Source organism: Mirounga leonina, unplaced genomic scaffold, assembly GCF_011800145.1.
Source record: "Mirounga leonina isolate KUSES-001 unplaced genomic scaffold, KU_Mleo_1.0 Mir_97, whole genome shotgun sequence".
In the NCBI taxonomy this organism is placed as follows: Eukaryota; Metazoa; Chordata; class Mammalia; order Carnivora; family Phocidae; genus Mirounga; species Mirounga leonina.
The window spans coordinates 5,066,941-5,088,296 of NW_023270889.1; the positions used below are offsets into that span (position 1 = coordinate 5,066,941).

A 21,356-nucleotide genomic window follows, 5' to 3' on the forward strand; every position below is an offset into this window, starting at 1 on the left:
GAAGGAAGGAAGGAAGGAAGGAAGGAAGGAAGGAAGGAAGGAAGGAAAGAAGGAAGGAAGGAAGGAAGGAAGAAAGGAAGGAAGGAAGGAAAGAAGGAAGGGAAAAAGGGTGGGCCTTGGACTCTCCCTTCTCTCATCTCCAATCTCCTGATAGTGCCCACTGCTAGCCAAATCCACCCAGAAGCTATCTGACACATGATTGAGGAAGATCATCTTGGACACCCCCCTAAAATACATGGAGTTGAGCATGGGGTTGGGGGGATCAGAGTGGAGGTAGAATAAGGAATGACTCTGAGTTCAAACACTCCAAGGAACAGCATGCAGAAGAAAGGGATTTCAACTCCTTATAAAAGCATACAGTAAATTCCTAGAATCTAATTATCTCTTAATTGGTTTGTAATACACCTTTAGTAAAACATTTAAAATAATCTTAATTACTATCATCTATAACAAAGTTTGAAAAAACTATAATAAATGAATGTAAAACCTGAGTTCCAAGAAATACCTCATACACTATTTAAAGCAATCATAATAATCTGTTATTAAATAATGTCAAACGGAAACTAGTTTAGAATGCTCTGTACTCCTAATTTGCATTCCATGCTAGGACATATACCTCCTAAGATAAACATGAGAGAAGTGTAAACCATGCCAGGTCAGGAAAAAAAAAGAAAGAAAGAAAGAAAAACTCAGCCAACATCAATGGACAGACACATATTTTCCAAGAGGTGTACCTAAAGTGTGGGCTGATTTTTCTGTTGAAGACAATATAAACTGTCATTTGACCATGAAGATTTGGAAACAACACCTAGAGCTAAAAAGATAAGAAAAAAATTAAGTTATGCCATGGCATGTGTATAGGATAAAGTGACATAAAGTACTTGCCAAATGTCATGTTTTAAGCGAACAGGAATTTTCCTATGAGTTTACAGTAGTAGATTACTGACATCCAAAACATCTTATGGGTTTTTCTATATTTTCTTTTTCTTCCCTGCTTATGATTGGGGTAGGGGGAACCCATCACCTCATGATTCATGACCTAAATCTCAGAACTTTAACTCCAATGCCAGCTAGACAGAAGGATAAGTCATTTTGTTATGACTAATTAGCTATTTATCCTTTGAAAACATTAAGCTTATGCCGGGTAGACTTAATTTATGTTATGATTGAAATATTCATGACAGTTCATTGTTCAGAGTTGAAAGAACATTTTTAAAAAGGCAAATATGTTAGTCAATAAAATAATTACAAGATTTGTGCTATGAAAACTATGCTGGTTTTTCTTTTTCAACTGCCTCCTGATAATTTCACCATCCCTGATTTCCAAATTCTGGAACCAAGCACAATTTAAATTGTGCTGCTTTTCCCCCTTTATCCTTAAAAGTCCAACTCTAACCTACTGTCCTCAATGCAGTCACAACTTTTGCTCACCAAAACCCACAGCCGTTTTTTTAGACCACAATGGAATTTGGTCTCTGTTAATGCTGCAGCACTTGCTAACTCCTACCCACTGATACAATTTTGTCCATATTTTATTCCTACGGATTCCTAAGCATTTGAACATATTTGTTTCTAAGTTAGTTATGACTCCTTTGAAGGTATAGACAATGGCTTATTTTATCTGACATAGGAACCAGCCTCTCCCAATATATATTTATCCTTTCATGTTCTCTTATTATTTCTTTCCTTGTGTTATTTTCTGCCACCACTCATTTTAAATAGAATATTACACTCCTCACCTATCTCTGAATATATGGCTAGATCTGGAATTTCTTTATAAGAGTGATTTAGGGGGCACCTGGGTGGCTCAGTCAGTTAAGCCTCTGCCTTCGGCTCAGGTCATGATCCCAGGGTCCTGGGATTGAGCCCTGCGTTGGGCTCCCTGCTCAGTGGGGAATCTGCCCCCACCATGCTCTCGCTGTCAAATAAATAAAATCTTTTTTTTTTTAATTTATTTGAGAGAGAGAAAGAGAGAGAGCACATGAGAGGGGGGAGGGTCAGAGGGAGAAGCAGATCCCCTGCTGAGCAAGGAGCCTGATATGGGACTCAATCCCGGGACTCCAGGATCATGACCTGAGCCGAAGGCAATCGCTTAACCAACTGAGCCACCCAGGCGCCCAAAATCTTTTTTTTTTTTTTAAGAGTAATTTAGTTGTAGATAAGTCCCTTGGACACCTATCATTCCCAACCAAATATGTCAGGACCAGATAAAACTTCTTTAAAAGCCATAAAACAGGGGTGCCTGGGTGGCTCAGATGGTTAAGCATCTGCCTTCAGCTCAGGCCATGATCTCCAGGTCCTGGGATCGAGCCCCACGCTGGGCTCCCAGTTCAGCAGGGAGTCTGCTTCTCCCTCTCCCCTTGCTTGTGCACTCTCTCTCTTTCTCTCAAATGAACAAATAAAATCTTAAAAAAAAAAGCCACAAAACATCATAGTTATATTTGTGAGCTTGTTCAGTTCTATAAATACTTTTTAATAAAAAATGATGGATATAAGGAACACAAAGATAAGTATGTCATGACTCCTGCCTTCAAGGGTTCATTTTTAGTGAGAGAGAGATCAAGTGACCAAATGCAATATGCCTGGTGTTATGGGCTGAATTGCGTGCCCCAGCCCAAATTCATATATTGAAGTCCTAACCCCTAATACCTCAGACTGTGACTGTATTTGGAGATTGGGTCTTTAAAAAGTGATTAAGCTAAAATAAGGTTGTTAGGGTGAGCCCTGGTCCAACCTGATTTGTATCATTATAAAAGGAGAAAATCTGGACACACAAAGAGGCTATGCGAGGACACAGCAAGAAGATGGCCATTGACAAGCTAAGGGAAGAACGGAAACCAAACCTCCTAACACCTTGATCTTGGTCTTTCAGTCTCTGGAACTGTTAGCAAATAAATTTCTGTTGTTTAGGCACCACATCTATGTTATTTGGTCATAGCAGCCCTAGGAAACACATACATTTGGTGAGCTCCACATGGATGTCAGCATAAGATGCCGTAAGAGCAAACAGAAGAGGGTCTACACATAGTTTGCAGCCATGAAGAAAACTTCCTCCACATTGTACTCCATATTATCTGCACACTCTCTGAGGAATATTACTGGATGTCAGCGGAAATTTATCTCTATGTATGTGTACAAATACACAAATATACAGTAATTCAGACTGGTGATTTCCAATATAATGAGCTAAAGATAGCCAGGAGGCAGAAAACCCAAATGACTATTAAGTTTGGCTAATGGCATTTAGAGTCTGAAATGTATGGCCAGGATTGCCAATGGAGAGACTAGATTAGTAACTGTAAGGTCTTAATAAAAGTTACACACACACACAAAGGTATAACAATCATTTTGAGAGGTTTTTTGCTGATCAGTTCTACACCAAACAGGGTAGTTCTTACAACAGCTGCTGCTGGAGAGGTATTTTTCTGGCTGCTGCCCGATGTGCATTCTAATTCCTCTGATACTTAACCCTCAATTTACCCCCAGTGAAATAAGGAGGCCCGGCTACTGGTACAGAGGGCAAATGAGGAGGACCTTCCGGCTCGAGGTAGTTTCTCTTAGCCCTAGAACTCAATTTTAGAGAGACCCTGAGTCCCACGAGTATTTGTGCCCTCCCGGGAAAGGGGCAAGGAAATGACAGAGACCTTATGCTGCCTAGTAGTAGCACAAGGGCTTTAGGGCAAGTGCCCAGCACCATTAGAAAGAAAGCGAAACACACCATCAGCACCCTCTGTTCTGCCTTGGTCTGGCTCCTGAATTCTTTGGCATCTGCCCCCCAGGTGCCCAAGCCATCTTCCCTGCTGTCTAACTTTGCAGAAGTCCCGCACCTGCCACTACTCCGCCAGGTGCTAGAAAATAATGTCTACTAAAAAGTACTTTGCTTTACTAGAAAATACTTAATCTGGTAAAACTAATGTGTAATGAGGTGTTTACAGTAAATATTTGTGAGGCACCACTGTAGCAGAAACATGAAAATTCAATGATGCGTTACAGCACTGTGAGCATTGAGACCAGCGATCCCTAACTCAGAGGAGACGCAAGGGGTATAAATGAGTAAGGCAGCTGGATGGGGAGCGGTGAAGGAACAACGATGTTCCAATGAAATGGACACAGTAGTTACTCATTCCTGTGTAATTACTGTCAGGCTAGACTGTGGCCTACAGCTGCCAAGTGTTCCCGTCTGAATTTTTTTTTTTTATCTTTCACTTTTAGTAGTAGAAATCATGTAAACTATCAACTCTAAGTGAACCAAACACATATATGTACAGGCCAAATCAGCCTTATGGACCAACAGTAATCTATAATTGGAGATATTTTAAGACAACTATTTCTTTGAATGAAAGTAACATCAGCCTTTCTTCTCAGAAGTCAATGAGCATTTTGCACAAGGAGGATTAAGTATGTGGGGTAGAGAAGTGAAAAGTCTGGAGAATTGGTTTATAGTTTTCTGTATTCCACTCACCAAATGTGTGGCATCATGTAGGTTCCTTGTCCTTTCTGAATTTGAACTTTATTTTTTTATAAAATGAAAAGTTTCTTGTGACCTTATGTGATCTTATGATTCTAACTAATATGTCACTGTAAAATTTCTGCTCAAGATGGCTTGTGAATTTTTGTTTCAGTTTATGAAAGATAATCTAATAGGTGAAATCTTTAAAAAATATTAAATGTATCTTTCTCTTGTTTAGGTTTTTGAAAGATATGGTCAGACTCAAAATCAAAATCACTATCTCAGCAGACCATTGTTAGAAGAGATGGAGAATGATATAGTGGAAGAGGAAACAAAGATTCACAATCAAACCACCCACCTAACACCTGCACCTCAAGGTAGCCAAGTAGAAACAACTGAAAAATCAGTAGATATGGAGAAACAGGTACAGAAAAAAGGGTTAAAAAGAAAGACCTGGAACAATCTTACAAACTAAAACTCCATACTACATGAGGAAAATCAAGGTCATGAAAGATCACTTACACATTTTATAAATAGGAAATTTACTCCTGAGAAATTAGAAACACCACGGCAGTCTAAAAACTATACATACATGATGTATTAGCAGAGATTTAAAAATGTACCATATCCATATTTATAAAAAGAAGAAGAAAAAGAAGAAGAAAAGTTTTCAGGGAAAAAAGCAGGTGGCTATGAATAATAATAATAATAACAATAATAATAATAATAAAAGGACCAATTTGAAATCCTGGGAATAAAAAAATTTTTGACATTGAAATAAAAAAAGTCAACGGACAAAAAAAAGAGAGATAAGTAGATAATTAGTAAACTGAATGGTAGCAATGAAAGTAATATAGAGAGATAAAAATGCTTGTTTAATACTTGAAAGCAGAGTTAAGAGAGAGACATGGAGGCCAGAATGAGAAGTGAAAAAAAGATGAGTTGATAAGAAGGCAATATTAAGGGGTACCTGGGTGGCTCAGTTGGTTAAGCATCCAATTCTTGGTTTCAGCTCAGGTCATGATCTCAGGGTCGTGAGATGGAATTCCCGAGTCAGGCTCTGTGCTGGGCATGGAGTCTGCTTGCTGTTCAATCTCTCTCTCTGCTCCTCCCTGACAAAAAAAGAAAGAAGGCAGTATTAAAAGAGACATTCATTTAGTGTTTTTCAGAATTTTAAAAATTTGTTTCCTCAGATAGAACATGAAAATCAAATGCCAAGAAGCAAAAATAGAATAAATTTACATCTAAACACATTACAGTGAAATTTCAGAACATCAAAGAAAAAACAGTAAAAGTTACCTCTGGAGTCATATTTCCTAACAAAGACATTTTACCTTTAAAGAAAAGACACTTAGATTGACAACAGACTTCTCAAAAGCAACAATAAATGTTGAGGGAAAATAGCTGTCAGTCTAGAATTCTACAACCCATCCAAATTCTCATGACAAAATCAAGACATAATCAGACATAAAGAGACTGAAGGGTTTTGATGCCAACAGAGCCCCACTAAAAAGAACCAAGAAAGGACGTATTTCAGCTACAACCATGAACCCAGAGAAATGCCTGAAGCAAAGGTTAAGTGAAATAGTGGTTTTTTTAAATTTAATTTTGTTATTTTATGTTAATCACCATACATCATTAGTTTTTGATGTAGTGTTCCATGAGTCATTGTTTGCGTGTAACACCCAGTGCTCCATTCAATAGGTGCCCTCTTTAATACCCATCACCAGGCTAACCCATCCCCCCACCCTCTGCCCCTCTAGAACCCTCAGTTTGTTTCTCAGAGTCCATGGTCTCTCATGGTTTGTCTCCCCCTCCGATTCCCCCCCTTCATTTTTCCCTTCCTACTATCTTCTTTTTTTTTTTAACATATAATGTATTATTTGTTTCAGAGGTACAGGTTTGTGATTCATCAGTCTTACATAATTCACAGCGCTCACCATAGCACATACCCTCCCCAATGTCTATCACTCAGCCACCCCATCCCTCCCACCTCCCACCACTCCAGCAACCCTCAGTTTGTTTCCTGAGATTAAGAATTCCTCATATCAGTGAGATCATATGATACATGTCTTTCTCTGATTGACTTATTCGCTTAGCATAATACCCTCTAGTTCCATCCACATTGTTGCACATGGCAAGATTTCGTTTTTTTGATGGCTGCATAATATTCCATTGCATATGTATACCACCTCTTCTTTATCCATTCATCTGTTGATGGACATCTAGGCTCTTTCCATAGTTTGGCTATTGGGGTGCATGTACCCCTTCGGATCCCTACATTTGTATATTTGGGGTAAATACCCAGTAGTGCAATTGCTGGGTTGTACAGTAGCTCTATTTTCAACTTTTTGAGGAACCTCCATACTGTTTTCCAGAGTGGCTGCACCAGCTTGCATTCCCACCAACAGTGTAGGAGGGTTTCCCTTTCTCCGCATCCTCGCCAACATCTGTCGTTTCCTGACTTGTTAATAGTGTTTTAAAAGCAATAATTAATTACCATGATGCTAAAATTCTTTTTGCTTTTATAAAATTAGAATTCGTTTTCTAGACATGGCAGATGGGATGGGAAGGGTTCAGATGGTAGTTGCTAATTTCCATGTCTCTGGCAGAGGTCAAAGCTACAGAATATTTTAGATTTAAAACCAAAACATTGAAAGAATAAGAAAACTTTTTTTTTTGTATTGGGCTAAACTAGTTTTTAAAGATGCTTCTAAATTTAACTTTTATGTATCTGTAAATACAGACAGCTTAATATACTTTAGTTGAATTATAAATTTTCCAAAGAGGACATGATATAACTGAAATTAACAGTATTTTATTATATCAATAGTCAAAGTAGCATAAGGACATGAGCATTATTAGAGCAAGCTCCTTCTATCATCTATTCAGAAAATATTCAAGAATAGATAGGCTTTGTATTCAAACAAAGCTATGCTCTTCCACAACCCAAGCACCTGAGTGTCCACAGGTGGGTTTCTTAATCTTTCTGATGTTCAGTTCACTTATCTGTTATAAGGAGTAGTAACATCTACCTTACATGGTTGTGAGGTGAAGTTTTGAGGTAAAGTTTGTAAAGTGCCTGACACATGGTAAGCATTCAATAAATGGAAGCAAATATTTGTTAATAAAAATCATAGGAACCAAATTACACTGGTGAATACATGGGACCGGAGTGCAATTTTAACATCCATGTACTTAGTGGACTAGAGAGAGAGAGAGAAAAGATGAGAATTAAATGCAAAATGAGCGAACAATGCAAAAATAGTTCCTAATTTGTATCTCAATTCTAGAATGAGCACGTATTTGCAGGAAAAGTAATTAATGTAGAAAGAGTAAATATGCTTCAGGGTAAAATACTTTACTGTTTTCCTTTTTCTTAAGTCCTCAGCCCAAATGGATTGGCAAATGTAATTTAAAAGTTCACAATTTTTTTTTTTTAAGTTAGAGTGGGACCCATGGTAACCACATCAGCAGAGCTGTAAACCTTTTAGAAATGGGTTTTTAAATGAAATTGTTGACAGACTTTTGCCTATGGTCACATAACCTGATATCCTTGCATTTGGCTCTAAGACATTCTTTTACCTCATAAACAATCCCTAGTTCTTGTCACAGACTTTTTTCCCCTAAATTATTTTTGCTGATGTAAAAGATTATTGAGAGAATTTTAGCAAGGCCCCTGAGGCAGTATTTGGAGGGCAGGCATTTTTCACTAGCTTCATTACGTGGACAGGAAACGTCAATCAGGCTGATAAATACTATTTGGGGCAAAGGTGAGGGCCAATGGAAGTGTTAAAACAAATTGAGTCTATAATGAAAAGAAAACTTTTACCGTGCAGAGCTGTTAATATTTTAAGATGAAAGGTGTGTTCACTTTCTAATGCTTGCCTCAGAACCCTCGACTGTGTCTGCAATTTATCACGTGTATTCAACGTTACTAGTTATGAGTTTATGGTTTCAAAAGTGATTAATACCAGAGCCTTGCTTTTTCATTAGCCTAATGGATTTGGTATGTCAATGTGTCATGCACATGCTAGAGAATTCAGCAGCAGCATGGAAGTTAATTAGAGAAAGTTTCATATGGCACAGATGTTCATACGAGAGCACAAATAACGTTTTTTCTTCTTAATATAATCATAGAACAGTGTGTTTAATCTAGTCAGGAACACTGTGATGAGATTTCAATGATAACTAGATTTTTTATATAGGGAAAATGCGGTTCATGATGAGACTGAATAACATTCAAATACTGAAAGTAATGTTTAGATGAAATGATGTAGGAATTGGAGCAGAGGGGAGTAGGAATCGCTTTGGATGAATTATTAGCTACTTCGATACTGCATAACAAATACATAGAGTTCACTGTACTAGTCTCTTTTTGTGTATATTTGAAATGTTCTTTAGTATAAAAATTTTAATATGATGTTTAAAATGTTTTCAATAACATTAGAACATGTTTATGATATGGTAAACAAAAATACAAAGCAGGCCACAAAATGGCCAATGCAGTGTAAACAATGTAGAAAATGTGTAGAAGAAAGGTCATAAAGAGTTCAATATATAAATAACAACTTACTCTTGAAAGTGAAATAATGGGTGATTTTTTTCTACATAATTATTTCTAAATTTTATAAAATTAAGCTAAAAAAGTACAAGATATAATTGAAAGCACTAAAAAAAAAATCAGTGTGTCTCTTACTCAAGAAGGAACTGGAAGAAAGTACCACATATTAATAGGAAAAGTCAATATTAAAACAAACACACAGCAGAGTAAGACCAAGGAGTAGCCAGTGTCAGTGGACCTGGGTCCCCTGCTTTAGAGTAAGGAGCTTCACAGCTTTGGTAGGCGGCCGTGGCCATGATGGCCCAGGGGAGCCTGGTGGCCAACCGAGGCCGGCGCTTCCAGGGGGCCATTGAGCTGAGCGGGCCTGGAGGAGGCAGCAGAAGCCAAAGTGACCAGGGCAGTGGCCAGGGAGACTTGCTGTACCCTGTCGGTTACTTCGACAAGCAAATGTCTGATACCAGCGTGCAAGAGACAGAGCGGACCCTGGTGGAGAAGCGCTGCTGGGACATTGCCTTGGGTCCCCTCAAGCAGATTCCCATGAACCTCTTCTTCATGTACATGGCAGGTAATACGATCTCCATCTTCCCTACTATGATGGTGTATATGATGGCTTGGTGGCCCATTCAGGCACTTATGGCCATTTCAGCCACTTTCAAGATGCTAAAGCTTCTTCAGGGTTTGATGTATCTCATTGGAAACCTCATGGGTTTGGCATTGGCTGTTTATAAGTGCCAGTCAATGGGACTGTTGCCTACACATGCATCAGACTGGTTAGCCTTCATTGAGCCCCCTGAGTGGATGGAGTTTAGTGGTGGAGGATTGCTTCTGTGAACAGGAGAAAGAAGCACCTGGTGCCTATGTATTGGGATCTCATTTACAACCTTCTTTTTGTGCCCAGTGGCTCCTTCTCAGTATACTAATTCTTAACATTATCACTCATGCCGAAAAGAACCCAAAGCTCTCTTTACTCCATGGTGAGGAGATGAATCCCAGAAAGACAATGTACATATCATGCCAAATACACAAAGAAACTATACCACAACCCTTGATTGCAAATAATGTAGAAAACTTTATTTATGTTTCCAGTACAGAGCAAAACAACAAATAAAACTGTAACTCTATGTAAACAAAAGAATGGTTGGTGCTAAATCAAGAACCAGAACAGCATCTCCTTTCAATAAATCAAATGGTTGAGAACAATGCTTAAAAAAAAAAAAATACACACAAAGCAGAAACTTCCTTAATCTTGTTACTACCATAAGGGAGCATGTACAAGACAATCCTTGTTCAACACAGAGCTGTGAGTATCCAGGTTTTGCCTTGTGGTTTAGTCCCAGAATCCTGGACTGAATTCAGCCATTTTTAATCTTTTGACTTTGGGCAATTTACTTAATTCAAGTTATCATTTCCTCACAATTATAAATATACAACTGTACAATTATGCAACTGTCCAAACAATACTAGACCATACCTCATTGGGTTTTATGAAGAATAAGTGAGACAATCTGGACAAAACACTTATTACAGTGTCTTACGCATAGTTCTTGAAGAGGTTAACTAACAGTGAGATGGCTCTAAGAGTGGTTCCCTGGTGTTTCATATAATTTTATATTTCTGTATTTTACTTTCTTCTTCTGGTGTAATCAGTTTAGCTGTTGCTAAGATTATTTAGTGTCTGTGGTACTTTTATGTTGTGAAGAGGCATACTAACCATTGCTTGCAATGTAATTAATAATCAATCTGTTAAACTTTGCTGTATAAAATAGTTTTCATGTAGAGAAATAATTTGTTAAGACATTTAAAATTTTTAGAAAGAATCTCTGGGGGAAAAGTTCCATATAGTTAATGTGGTAGATTAAAGATGGTTGCAAATTCTTTACTATTTATTCCGTTGAGGCAGAGTATAATCTCTTTAGAGAGCTGACAGTGTCTACTAACCATGTCCCCCCAAAAAAAAGAAAAGAAAAGAAAAAAGAAACAGAAACAAAAAAAAACCCACAAAACCTAAAAATTTAGTTTTCTTAAACACTTAAAATAGCAGGCAAAACATACGTAAATACAATAATTTAAAATGCATTACTTTCTAAAACTATCAGTCCTGTGGGCTTATCTCTTCATTATTTCTAGCCTTATAATTTTTAGGCTACTTAAAATAATAAGTATTTTATTTTATTTTTCTAAAGATCTCATTTATTCATTTGCGAGAAAGAGAGACAGAGAGAGCACAAGCAGAGGGAGAGGCACAGGGAGAGGGAGAGGGAGAAGCAGACTCCCCACTGAGCTGGGAGCCTGACGTGGGGCTCAATCCCAGGACCTGGAGATCATGACCTGAGCCAAAGGCAGATGCTTAACCATCTGAGCCACCCAGGTGACCCACAATAATAAATATTTTAATACCGTTCTGGATTATAGCAATGTTACAAGACTTCCTCCAGCCCCCAATACACACACAATTGTATTATCTCAAACATGCCAAGGGTATTCGATTTGTGTTATCAACCAATCAGTTGGAAGTCACCACATGGGGTCACAATGATGCAAACCTTGAGTGACTAATAAGGAGTCTGTACCCTGGTACCTTTCTTTAAAATGACATTTTCAAAGTTTAATTTGGTCAGTGTTATAAAACTCATTCTCTTGCTATTTCCTTATATTGTCCCAAATGCACTAGCATTATGGGAAACATGTCTAACTGGATATTAAAATGAAATTGTATCTGAGACCCAAAAACAATAGATTGCAGATCCCAAAATGATGTGGGAGAGAGATTAGCATTCAGACATTTCAAAAAGGATGGCAAAGAACAAGTTAAAGACCTTGTCCTGACTGAGGACATAAACGTTATTCAGACTGAGGCCAGAAAACAGATTGGTGAGCTGTGTGAGACGGAGCTCCTGAGGAACAGCTGTGCTCCCAGTTCTATCTAAACGGGTAAAGAAGGGGAGTTGAGTGTGCTCTCCCCCTTTGTCGCAAGTCAGAAGACCAGGGTTTCAATGGGAGTTCTCACAGAAGCTGCCATATGCCATCTGCAGCTAGGGAGTGTTGTAGCTTTTGTTAAACCTGTCATAAAAATGACAAGGGAACAATTGGTGGCTATAAACTCTAGCAGCAGAAGCAAAGGAGAAGTATCTACATTGGGCAGTTTGTACTCCCAAAATTTTTAAGGGAAGGATGAATAACTATTTCCCATAAACCAGATGTGGAGCCACATAGGTGAGGATAAACAGATCTGGAGCCATTTTAAATGCTGCCTAAGAGGGCACCTGTAGTGAAAATGGGACCTCAAAGGAGAGAGTCTGCATATTGGACCATCAGAAATGCAGGGCTAAGGATAAGGAAAGTGGCTAGCTAGAGGAAGATGAGTAATCAACATCACACACACACACACACACAAACACACACACACACACAAATAGCTTAATGTTCTCACCATGGGCATTGAAGAAACTCACAAAAGTACCAATGAAGGAAAACAAAACAAAACAGCTTTAAATACCAGGCATTCTCAGGAATTCTACAGCCATTTTATGCAGTACCTGAGAAGTAAAACTTTTCACAACCCTATTTACACAGCTAGAAATTCAATAAGCTACATGTTGTAAGTCGGCATACACTTAATAAAAGATACAAAATAGGTCTATATGTTAAAACTCTTCTGCTCACTAAAAATAAGTTTTACATTAAGCATATCCTACTATAGTTACCCTTCCTTTATATTACAACAAGCCTGCAACATGCTCTATAAATTTTTCTTTGAAGCAACTTTATGATTCATATAACAACCTCAACTTTCCATTTAATTAAAATTCTTATTATTTTATTTGGGGTATTCGAGCATCACAAATTGACCTGGGAATTCTTTATGCTGACTGTGTTACCTTTTTGTACCCTTTGAGATTTTCTGAAAGAAAAATTTGTAGCAAAAACAAGATTTTCAAACCCAGATTGATTTTTTTCCTACCCTGAGACATGAAATTAGCTACTCTCCAAAGATACTTGTTTCTTATAAAGGATGAATAGTATTAGAGATCAAATATGAAAAAAAAGGGATCAAATATATAGGCCAAAGAATCTATATGTGATTGTTCCCAATGAATACCAGTGATGAGCAGGGTGCTACTGTAAGTAACCACATGGTCATAACACTGAAAAAAATAGTTGTTTTTTTTTTTTTATGGGGCGCCTGGGTGGCTCAGTCGTTGAGCATCTGCTTTCAGCTCAGGTCATGATCTCAGGGTCCTGGGATTGAGCCCTGCATCGGGCTCCCTGCTCCGTGGGAGGCCTGCTTCTCCCTCTCCCACTCCCCCTGCTTGTGTTCCCTTTCTCGCCGTGTCTCTCTGTCAAATATATAAATAAAATCTTTAAAAAAATAGTTTCTTTTTTAAATCATGAATTAACACAAATATGCAATTCAACACTAACATGATTATGTCTTTTTCAATTGTTTTCCAATATAAAAACTTGAAACCTATTTTCTTTAAGATTTTCTTTTATTCATTTTCTTAAAATTTTCCTTAGAACATTTTTAATCTCTACCCCAAACTACAGTTCTCAGTTATAGTCCATTTATATTTCACTGATCACCATCCTATGATCACTTTATTGATACATTCACATGGGATTGTTATAATTTCTGGGACTGGAACCTGACTCTTCAACTCTGGAGCCTGACCTCTGATGTTATATCTGGTAGAGATTAAAGTCTTCTACCACAGGGAGCTTAAAATGAATGAGGAGAACAAAACACATATTTCAAAACAATCTCCAAGTAAGAAAATGCTAAAAAATGTGCTGTACAATGTAACACAATATGTGAGTTGGCTGTACCTACTAGTGAACACAAATGGGTCTCATTTCCCAACCCCAAACTTGATCATTTTTGCCCCCACAATGATTAGGGGCGATTTCAGTTGCTTTCTGAGACTCTTCTGTCCAAATCCTTTCCTTTGGCAATCTGGCAGGAGTTATACATGTGATCAGAATTGCTCCTCAAAGGTCTCCTATCTACTACCCTTGAGTCTTCTGTTGGGAAAGCAGACAAAGAATCTGGTAGATACAATAAAATAACAAAGAGAAGCAGAAAGTGTTGTGGGTGCAGAGAGGAGGGCCAGCCAAGGCATTTATAGATTACTAGTCAAGGTTTCTTCCCTGAAGGTAGGACTCTGAAGCTGAACCTTACACAACAAGTGGAGGTTATCCCAGGGAAGAGGGATAAAGAATGTGTTATAAATAGCCTGGCCAAAGGCCTGGAGAAAGTGATAGGAAATACAGGTTTGATGATCACTTTGATGGATAGGAGGGGATAGTGAGATGCTGGGTAGATAGAAACTTCTCACTGAAAAGTGAGAACAGGCCAGTTCAAGAAGGCCTCCATGAAGACTTCAGAAGCACGATTCTGGGCAGTGTGGACATGCGCTTGGGGAGTGACAAAACTCAAGGCAGGGAATCTGGAGCTAGGTGACTGTTCTAGTAATCTGAGAAACAATAAAAGCAAAATTAAGGTGGTGGTATGGTAACTGCAAAAAGCAGACCAATTTGAGAGCTTAAGAAGGAGCACAATGGACAGAATTTGATGGAATGATTCAGGGACAGAATTCAGCATAGCTTTCAGATTCTTGGTTTGGGAAAGTGGGTGTAGGAATTATGTCATTTACTATATGGAAGAACTCGGAGGAGGAGCACTTTGGGATTGAATGTGGGTATTTGCAATACATCCAGGGGAAGATTTTTGTATGTAGTTGCAGATAGATGGATCTAGGGAGCAGATTCTGAGCTAGAGATATGGATTAGGTAGTCACAAGCATATAGCCCATGAGAGTAGGATTGCCAAGAGATAGTGTACAGGACAGGGAAACCTGGGGAGTGATGGAGAGGAAAGGGAAGGAGAGGAGAGTCTAAAGATAAAATTCTGAATAATGCTATTATCTAAGGAACTCTCACATACAAAACAACCAAGTTTAACCAGGGAAGTCAAAGGAAAACTAGTAGTATGAAGTAACCAAAAGCAATAAAAAATTGCCTTTGTTGAAGGAAGAAGTGACCCACAATGTCCAATATTTTTACAAATTATATTTGAGAAAACCCCACTGGGTGCCTTGTCAGAGGCAATTCTGGGGTTTTTATACTTAGTAGTGATGAGAGAAAGAGTATTAATATATGTGGTATATATTCTAAATGTAACATTCAATGTCTAGGCACAATTACCACTTTTTTATTGTTAAAGGAGGTAAAGCTTTTAACATAAATGGTTTAAAATACAACAATGTATTTTGTAATCTTTTGAAATCCTGTTTGGCATGCTGGTTGGTAAGTGATACAGCACATCCCAAAGGAAGACAGAGTTCATTTTATTGGTAAGACTTCCCACAGTGCCTGGAACCATTTTATTAAACAGGAGTTAGGTTTCCTTGACTGTGTCTAAGTTTAAGCACCCTTTAAGCCCTTCTTATGAATTCTCACAAGCCTCCAGTCCACTTGTTCCTCTGTATATAAAATTTATATATAAATTGTATATAAAATTTAAATGGAAAGACTCAGAGTTAAAATTTCTAATACTTTTGCCATTATCCCCCATTTAAGCATGTCTGTTCCTAATTTTTGTGAAAAATGACACATTTGGACCATGTTGCTCACCTGTGTAGAGTGAGTCTGTGGTCGTGGCAGGTGATAATAATCAATGTTAAAAAGGAATGAAAGTGAGGGCCTCAGTTGCAACATAAATAAGAAGGTGCCAAATGCATCTACCCATATTTTTTACACCACCTTATTGCCGCATTGGTTATTCCAAAGGTGATTCATCTAACAGCAAGGTCATTTCAAGACAAAAATGTCAAAGAACAAGTAACTAATACAACAGAAAGTTACGGAAATGCTGGTGGCTTTACTACTTCACAGCTTATTAAACAGCTATCCAATAATGTTTTCTAAAATCGCCGTTAAAATCAGTCACTCAGAACCCCAAGAAACAAAACCATCAAACTCCTGAAAGGATGATTTTCAACAGTTGAGTGTCCAAGTGAAAAAGTAACACAGATAATTCTTTGTAAAATTTGTATTTTCATGGAAATACATAATCATCTTTTGTTGGAATGTAGGGTATACAAGGTCCACTGTAAATTCTTCTTAAGAAGATACACAATATTTTCTGAAAACTTGTTTTGCTTACCAGTAAACTTGGTAGATACCATTGATAGCACTTAGAACAAAGAAACCCTGAGATTAACCATGAGCACCATTTAGCTGATAGTGCTTGGAATGGGCAGCTTTCCTAAATTTAATGAACGAAGCAGGCACACAAATTCAGATGCTTGCAGAGAAACAGGAAGTTAGTTATCAATAATAAAGAGGATCAAGGGCTTCAAAGCAAACAGATGACCAATAATAACAGAATTCAGTACTAAGGATCTATATTATGAGGGGTGGAGATGAAGTAAACTAAAGTTATCTCCTAAACAATAGAAATAATATTTTAATGCAGTGCATGTTTTTTAAAAAAATCAAAATACAGGCAAAATAAGCCATGGTGAACAAAATATCAACAGGCTAAATAAAGATTGAATCAGTAACCATGACCTGCCGAGTCATCCTGAAGCCTAAGGCAAAAGGAAAAATCAGTAACACTGATCCTATCGCCAAGAATATTTGCTACCCGTAAATGATTATAGCAAAACCAATTGTGTATATTTATATGTGTGTGCATATTTACAGAGCTATACTAATTTTATATATGCATATACACATTTATCTTGCATTTCAATGTCTTTTTTTATGTCATGAGGGTTGATAATTTTCAAAGAAGAGCTAAAATGATATTTTCATTGCTGTCATCAAGTATAGGGAGTCCAAAAGGAGAATCAGTTCAACAAGTGCTCTTTGAAGTTGTTTAATTATGTAATAGGGTTCTTGTTTATTAAGATACAACATCTGGGACTCATTTTGAAGATTTGTATCTAAGAAATAATTAAATAAATTTACTGTTTTGTGCTATAGAATCACATGATATTTCTTCCCAAATAGGAAAAAGGTAGTCCTAAAACTTAATATTTTAATAACACAATTTAATAATACAATTTAATTTTAATAATACAAATTTAATAATTGAAACAGAGCTTTCCTTTTAGCTCAAGAGTATATCTTTGGTCTTTGGTCAAATAAGGTTGGAAGTTGGTAAATAATGGTGTTTAGCAAAGTCTGGACCAATTTCTATTTGTAGCTATAATGCTTAAAATAAATGTTCATAACCCAACAAACATTTACCCTAAATTTTGAAAATTCTGATTTTATTAAATTGTACTCAAGTTCAAATTCAGCTGTAAGCAAAATCTTAGTCTTTCAAAATATCTCCAATGATATCCCTATAATACCAAAATATGAATTAATTGGAATTCTTTTGTTAACCACACATTTTTAGTTCACATAAACACATATTTAATTGACTTGAATAATTTTTTTAAATAGTGTTATAGAGATTAAAACCCTTTCTTAGCTCCAAAACTCAGTATCTCAATGATTCTTCCCATAAATGAATTTTATACCTCAACTGCCTTCAGGGACATAAAATATAATGAGGTAGATAAAACCAGTACACATTAAACATTTAAATAATTATAAACTATAACATAATAAATTTGATATAATCCATTGCCAGGTGATACAGGATAGTTAACAAATCCTGTGTTGATAACTAAAGTATTTGTTGACTATATGTTAAGCTGTCTCCATATATTAACTCACTTTATCCTTATAATTACATAATAAAATTAAGTATGCCCTTTTCTTGTTGCTCAATGAGGAAAACTAAATTCTGGAAGTGTGATTTGCCCAAGGCTGCTTGACTGCTAAGACCAAGGGGTTGTAAAACAAGAATCCAAGCCACAGGGTGTGTGTGTGTGTGTGTGTGTGTGTGTGTGTGTGTGTGTGTGTGGCTATGTATTATGTATAATGTGTGAGTACATGTTGGTACATAAGAGTGGTAGGGACACAATCACAAGTAGATGGAATATAAAAATATCACACACAGGTGACAATGACCATCTCTTGATTAAATACCACTCTAATAATTCTACCTCTCTTTCAAGCACTTGTATATAGCTTCTTAACTGACATTAATTTCACAAACCGATCCCAGAAAACCAAGCTACAGATAGCTTTAGGAGTTGTCATTTTAGAAGAAAAATTTGGGAGAAGTAAAGTGAAATCTGAAGCACAACCTTTAAGTCCAGCTGAGTTTAACATTAGTAACATTTTAAAAGACAGTATTAGGCACCTGTCAAAGCCCGTCACCAACACTAATGTAGGATCAGTGGTGAATATAATGAAATATACAGAGGAGGCATATTGAAGAAATGAAAATGTTTACAATTCTTAGCCACACAAGACTATAAAATCAAACAATTTTTACGTTCACTATTGCAACCTTTAAAGAAAAATCATCACTGTTCTACAGCTGAAGATGTTCAAGGAAAAGGGGATTTTTTTCTATTAATGTAAGATTAGAAAATTTAATAAATAACTTTTGAGTGAATTTCTCCTATTCCATATAATATTATTTCTTATTTTTAGCCAATTTCCTAATTGAAGAAAATCTTATATGCAAACTCAACTAGAAATATAATTTCTGATTTTGATTTTACTTAACATTCATAAAGCTCTACAAACCTCTTGCATGATTATAAGAAGCTTGTTTAGGAAGGAAACTGATGTCTTGAAAAGCTGAGGAAGAGACTAAGTTGTGCTTGATGCTTACGAGGGGCCACCATATGCAATCTCCAGGAGCTGCCATTTACATTGCTTTATTTGTTTGCCCCAGATGGTATCTATTATAAAATACACTGATCAAGAAAGTAACTTAATTTCTCTATGAATTTGCTGTTATTTGAGATTAAAGGTAACTATCAGGGTTGCCTGAGAAGTAAATGAAATAACATATAAAATAATTATCATGGCACTTGACACAAACAATGTACCTCAAAACTATCTCCTTCCCTCTCCACTCATTCCTATGCATTGCCTGCATCTGTGGAGCAAATCTTATGACTTTTGTCATCAGATGCAATTCAAATAACTTGGAATCTTTGGTTTGTTTCAGCCATTGGAGCTCAGCCAGTCACTGGACTATTTTTGATTAAAATTAGTGAGAAAGAAATTCTGTTCACTCATAGTAGAGGAAGCCAACAAAGGTTGTCTTTCCATGAAAAAGATAATATGCATTTAGGTAATCATATCACTCTTACTTAAAGCAGCATATCTATTCAAACATCCTTTATTTTCTTAAGTTATCACATTAGAATTCTGCTCTATCTGCATGGTAACTGTGCCTGACAATGGGAAACTATCTAGAATGTGGTGTCTTTGTTACTTTGGACACGAATAAATATTGGAGTGATTAGAACATATGTTTATATCAGAATCCCAAATACTTCCTTAAACATCATTAAAACTATATTATAAACCTTAATTTTATGTGTATATATTTTTCCCACTGTAATTATATGAAGAATAAACATAGTAAAAAGCATTTTTAGAAATATTGCCTACCTGAGAAAATTACCTCTTTGTATTTACATTTTTATTGTATATTTATTTTAGCTCTCACAATGATTTGAGCATTTCACTGCTATAAGGATATAAGTAGATAATGCCAAATAATAGATGACTTTAGTCAATTCAGTGGGGATAAAAGTCACATGTTCATTAAAATCATTTACTGGTTGATGGGCTGAATTTTTCTCTCTTTTAAAGTATTGCTGCAGTGTAATATAAAAACATCCTGAAGAAATAAAATGAATAAAATAAGGATACATACTACCAATTCCTGCAGGGTTCTACTTCTCAATGAGAGTATGCAAATCAGAGCACATTATGCTAAGCCAATAATTTCTTACATTGGTATGAATTAAAATTAAATAGTATATATTAAACACCCAGGATGTCAAGTTTCATCTGACAATGACTTTCATATAATAATAATACATAATAGAGAAGCTAGGGTTGAAATCATTGCTTAGGAAGACAAAAGCTTCACTGGGATAAGAGTACCAAAGTAAATTGGAAGTGACTCCTTGGACAGAGAAACAAAAACAACAGAAAGAGGAAATTTGGGGTGACTATAAGCAAGCAAAAAGATCAAAGATCTCTCTTCTTCCTTTTGCTCTCTCCTCCTATTTCCTTCCTGAATAATTCAGTCCCAACGCTCTGGAGCCAGGCAGGGCAAGTTAGGAATCTAGGTGGAGGCAGAGCCTGGTGTGGAGTGCTGAGGACCAAGCAGGTGAGGAAAGCAGCTATGTGTCATGAGTGAGCAGTGTAGGCTATCAAAGCCCAACAGGGGGACAAAGGGAAAGTTGGAGTGGGGAGTCAGAGTCTAAACAAGGTGAGAGGGAAATAATCCATGTGAAGAGGTGACCTGGCTTAGGGTTTTAGAGGCTGAGCAGGATGAGGAGGGTATCTTTGTAAAGGGACAGCTTGTCATTAGGTGTCAGAGTCCAGTGGGAGTGATGAGGCTAACCACACATGGGAAAAGTTTGATGTGGGGTGACAGAGCCCAAATAGTAAAGGAGGTATCCATGTGGAGAGGAAGCCAACTGTGGGTGTCAGAGGACAACAGTGTAGAGAAGATATGAGTAGTGCAGATGAAACAGTGAGAAAGTGGGTACTCTTATGGAGGTAGCCTGGACTGGGGAGGAAGTCAGAGCCTGAGCCCAGCAAAGAGAAAGTCCAGAGGGGGAAGGGGGGCAAGTGTAAGAAATCAGGCAAAGCAGTGTTAATAGGGAATGGGGTGCAAGCAGTAATGGAAAACTGGTTACATATGGGGTACTGAGCAAATTAAATATATTAAGGATAATGGAGACCAGATTGGTATTGCCAGAGAAAAGAATTACAAGCACTAAATTAGAGAAAGGTAGAATGAATCTTGCGGTTTGGGTTGGAATTGAAGATGATAAGAAATGTGTTGTTTTCAATATATGTTGACAGATTCAAATGTAGATATAAAATGTGTATGGGTATATATATAAGCTTTTTGTTTTCCTAGTGTGTATTTCTTACAAAGAGTTTCTCTCACATAATTATAACACAATCATCAATATAGAGTATATATACTCTAAGTTCTATCCTCCAGAATGGCCTGCAAGCAACAATAGCCCAATAACAAGAGTACACCTTCCACTTAAATCTGGCTTCTAACTATCATTCTCCACTTGCAAGAACTAGGGTTCCTTGGAAAAATGGCTGAGCCCAGGCCTTGGGCAAGGAGAATAGAAGGTGTACCTGGAGCATCATTTTATGCCAGACAACAAGGACTCAAAGAATGATAGGGATATTCAAGAATTTACAGAAGCTAGTTTG

General features: G+C 37.0%; 1 protein-coding gene across 1 annotated transcript; it reads left to right on the forward strand.

The window, feature by feature from the left end:
- The first annotated feature begins 9,149 nt into the window (after nucleotides 1-9,149).
- On the forward strand, nucleotides 9,150-9,896 carry LOC118006503 (ER membrane protein complex subunit 4-like). The gene has a single exon (XM_034999191.1). It carries the CDS (start codon nucleotides 9,309-9,311, stop codon nucleotides 9,843-9,845), a length of 537 nt encoding a protein of 178 aa, XP_034855082.1. The 5' UTR covers nucleotides 9,150-9,308; the 3' UTR covers nucleotides 9,846-9,896.
- Nucleotides 9,897-21,356: the final 11,460 nt, after the last annotated feature.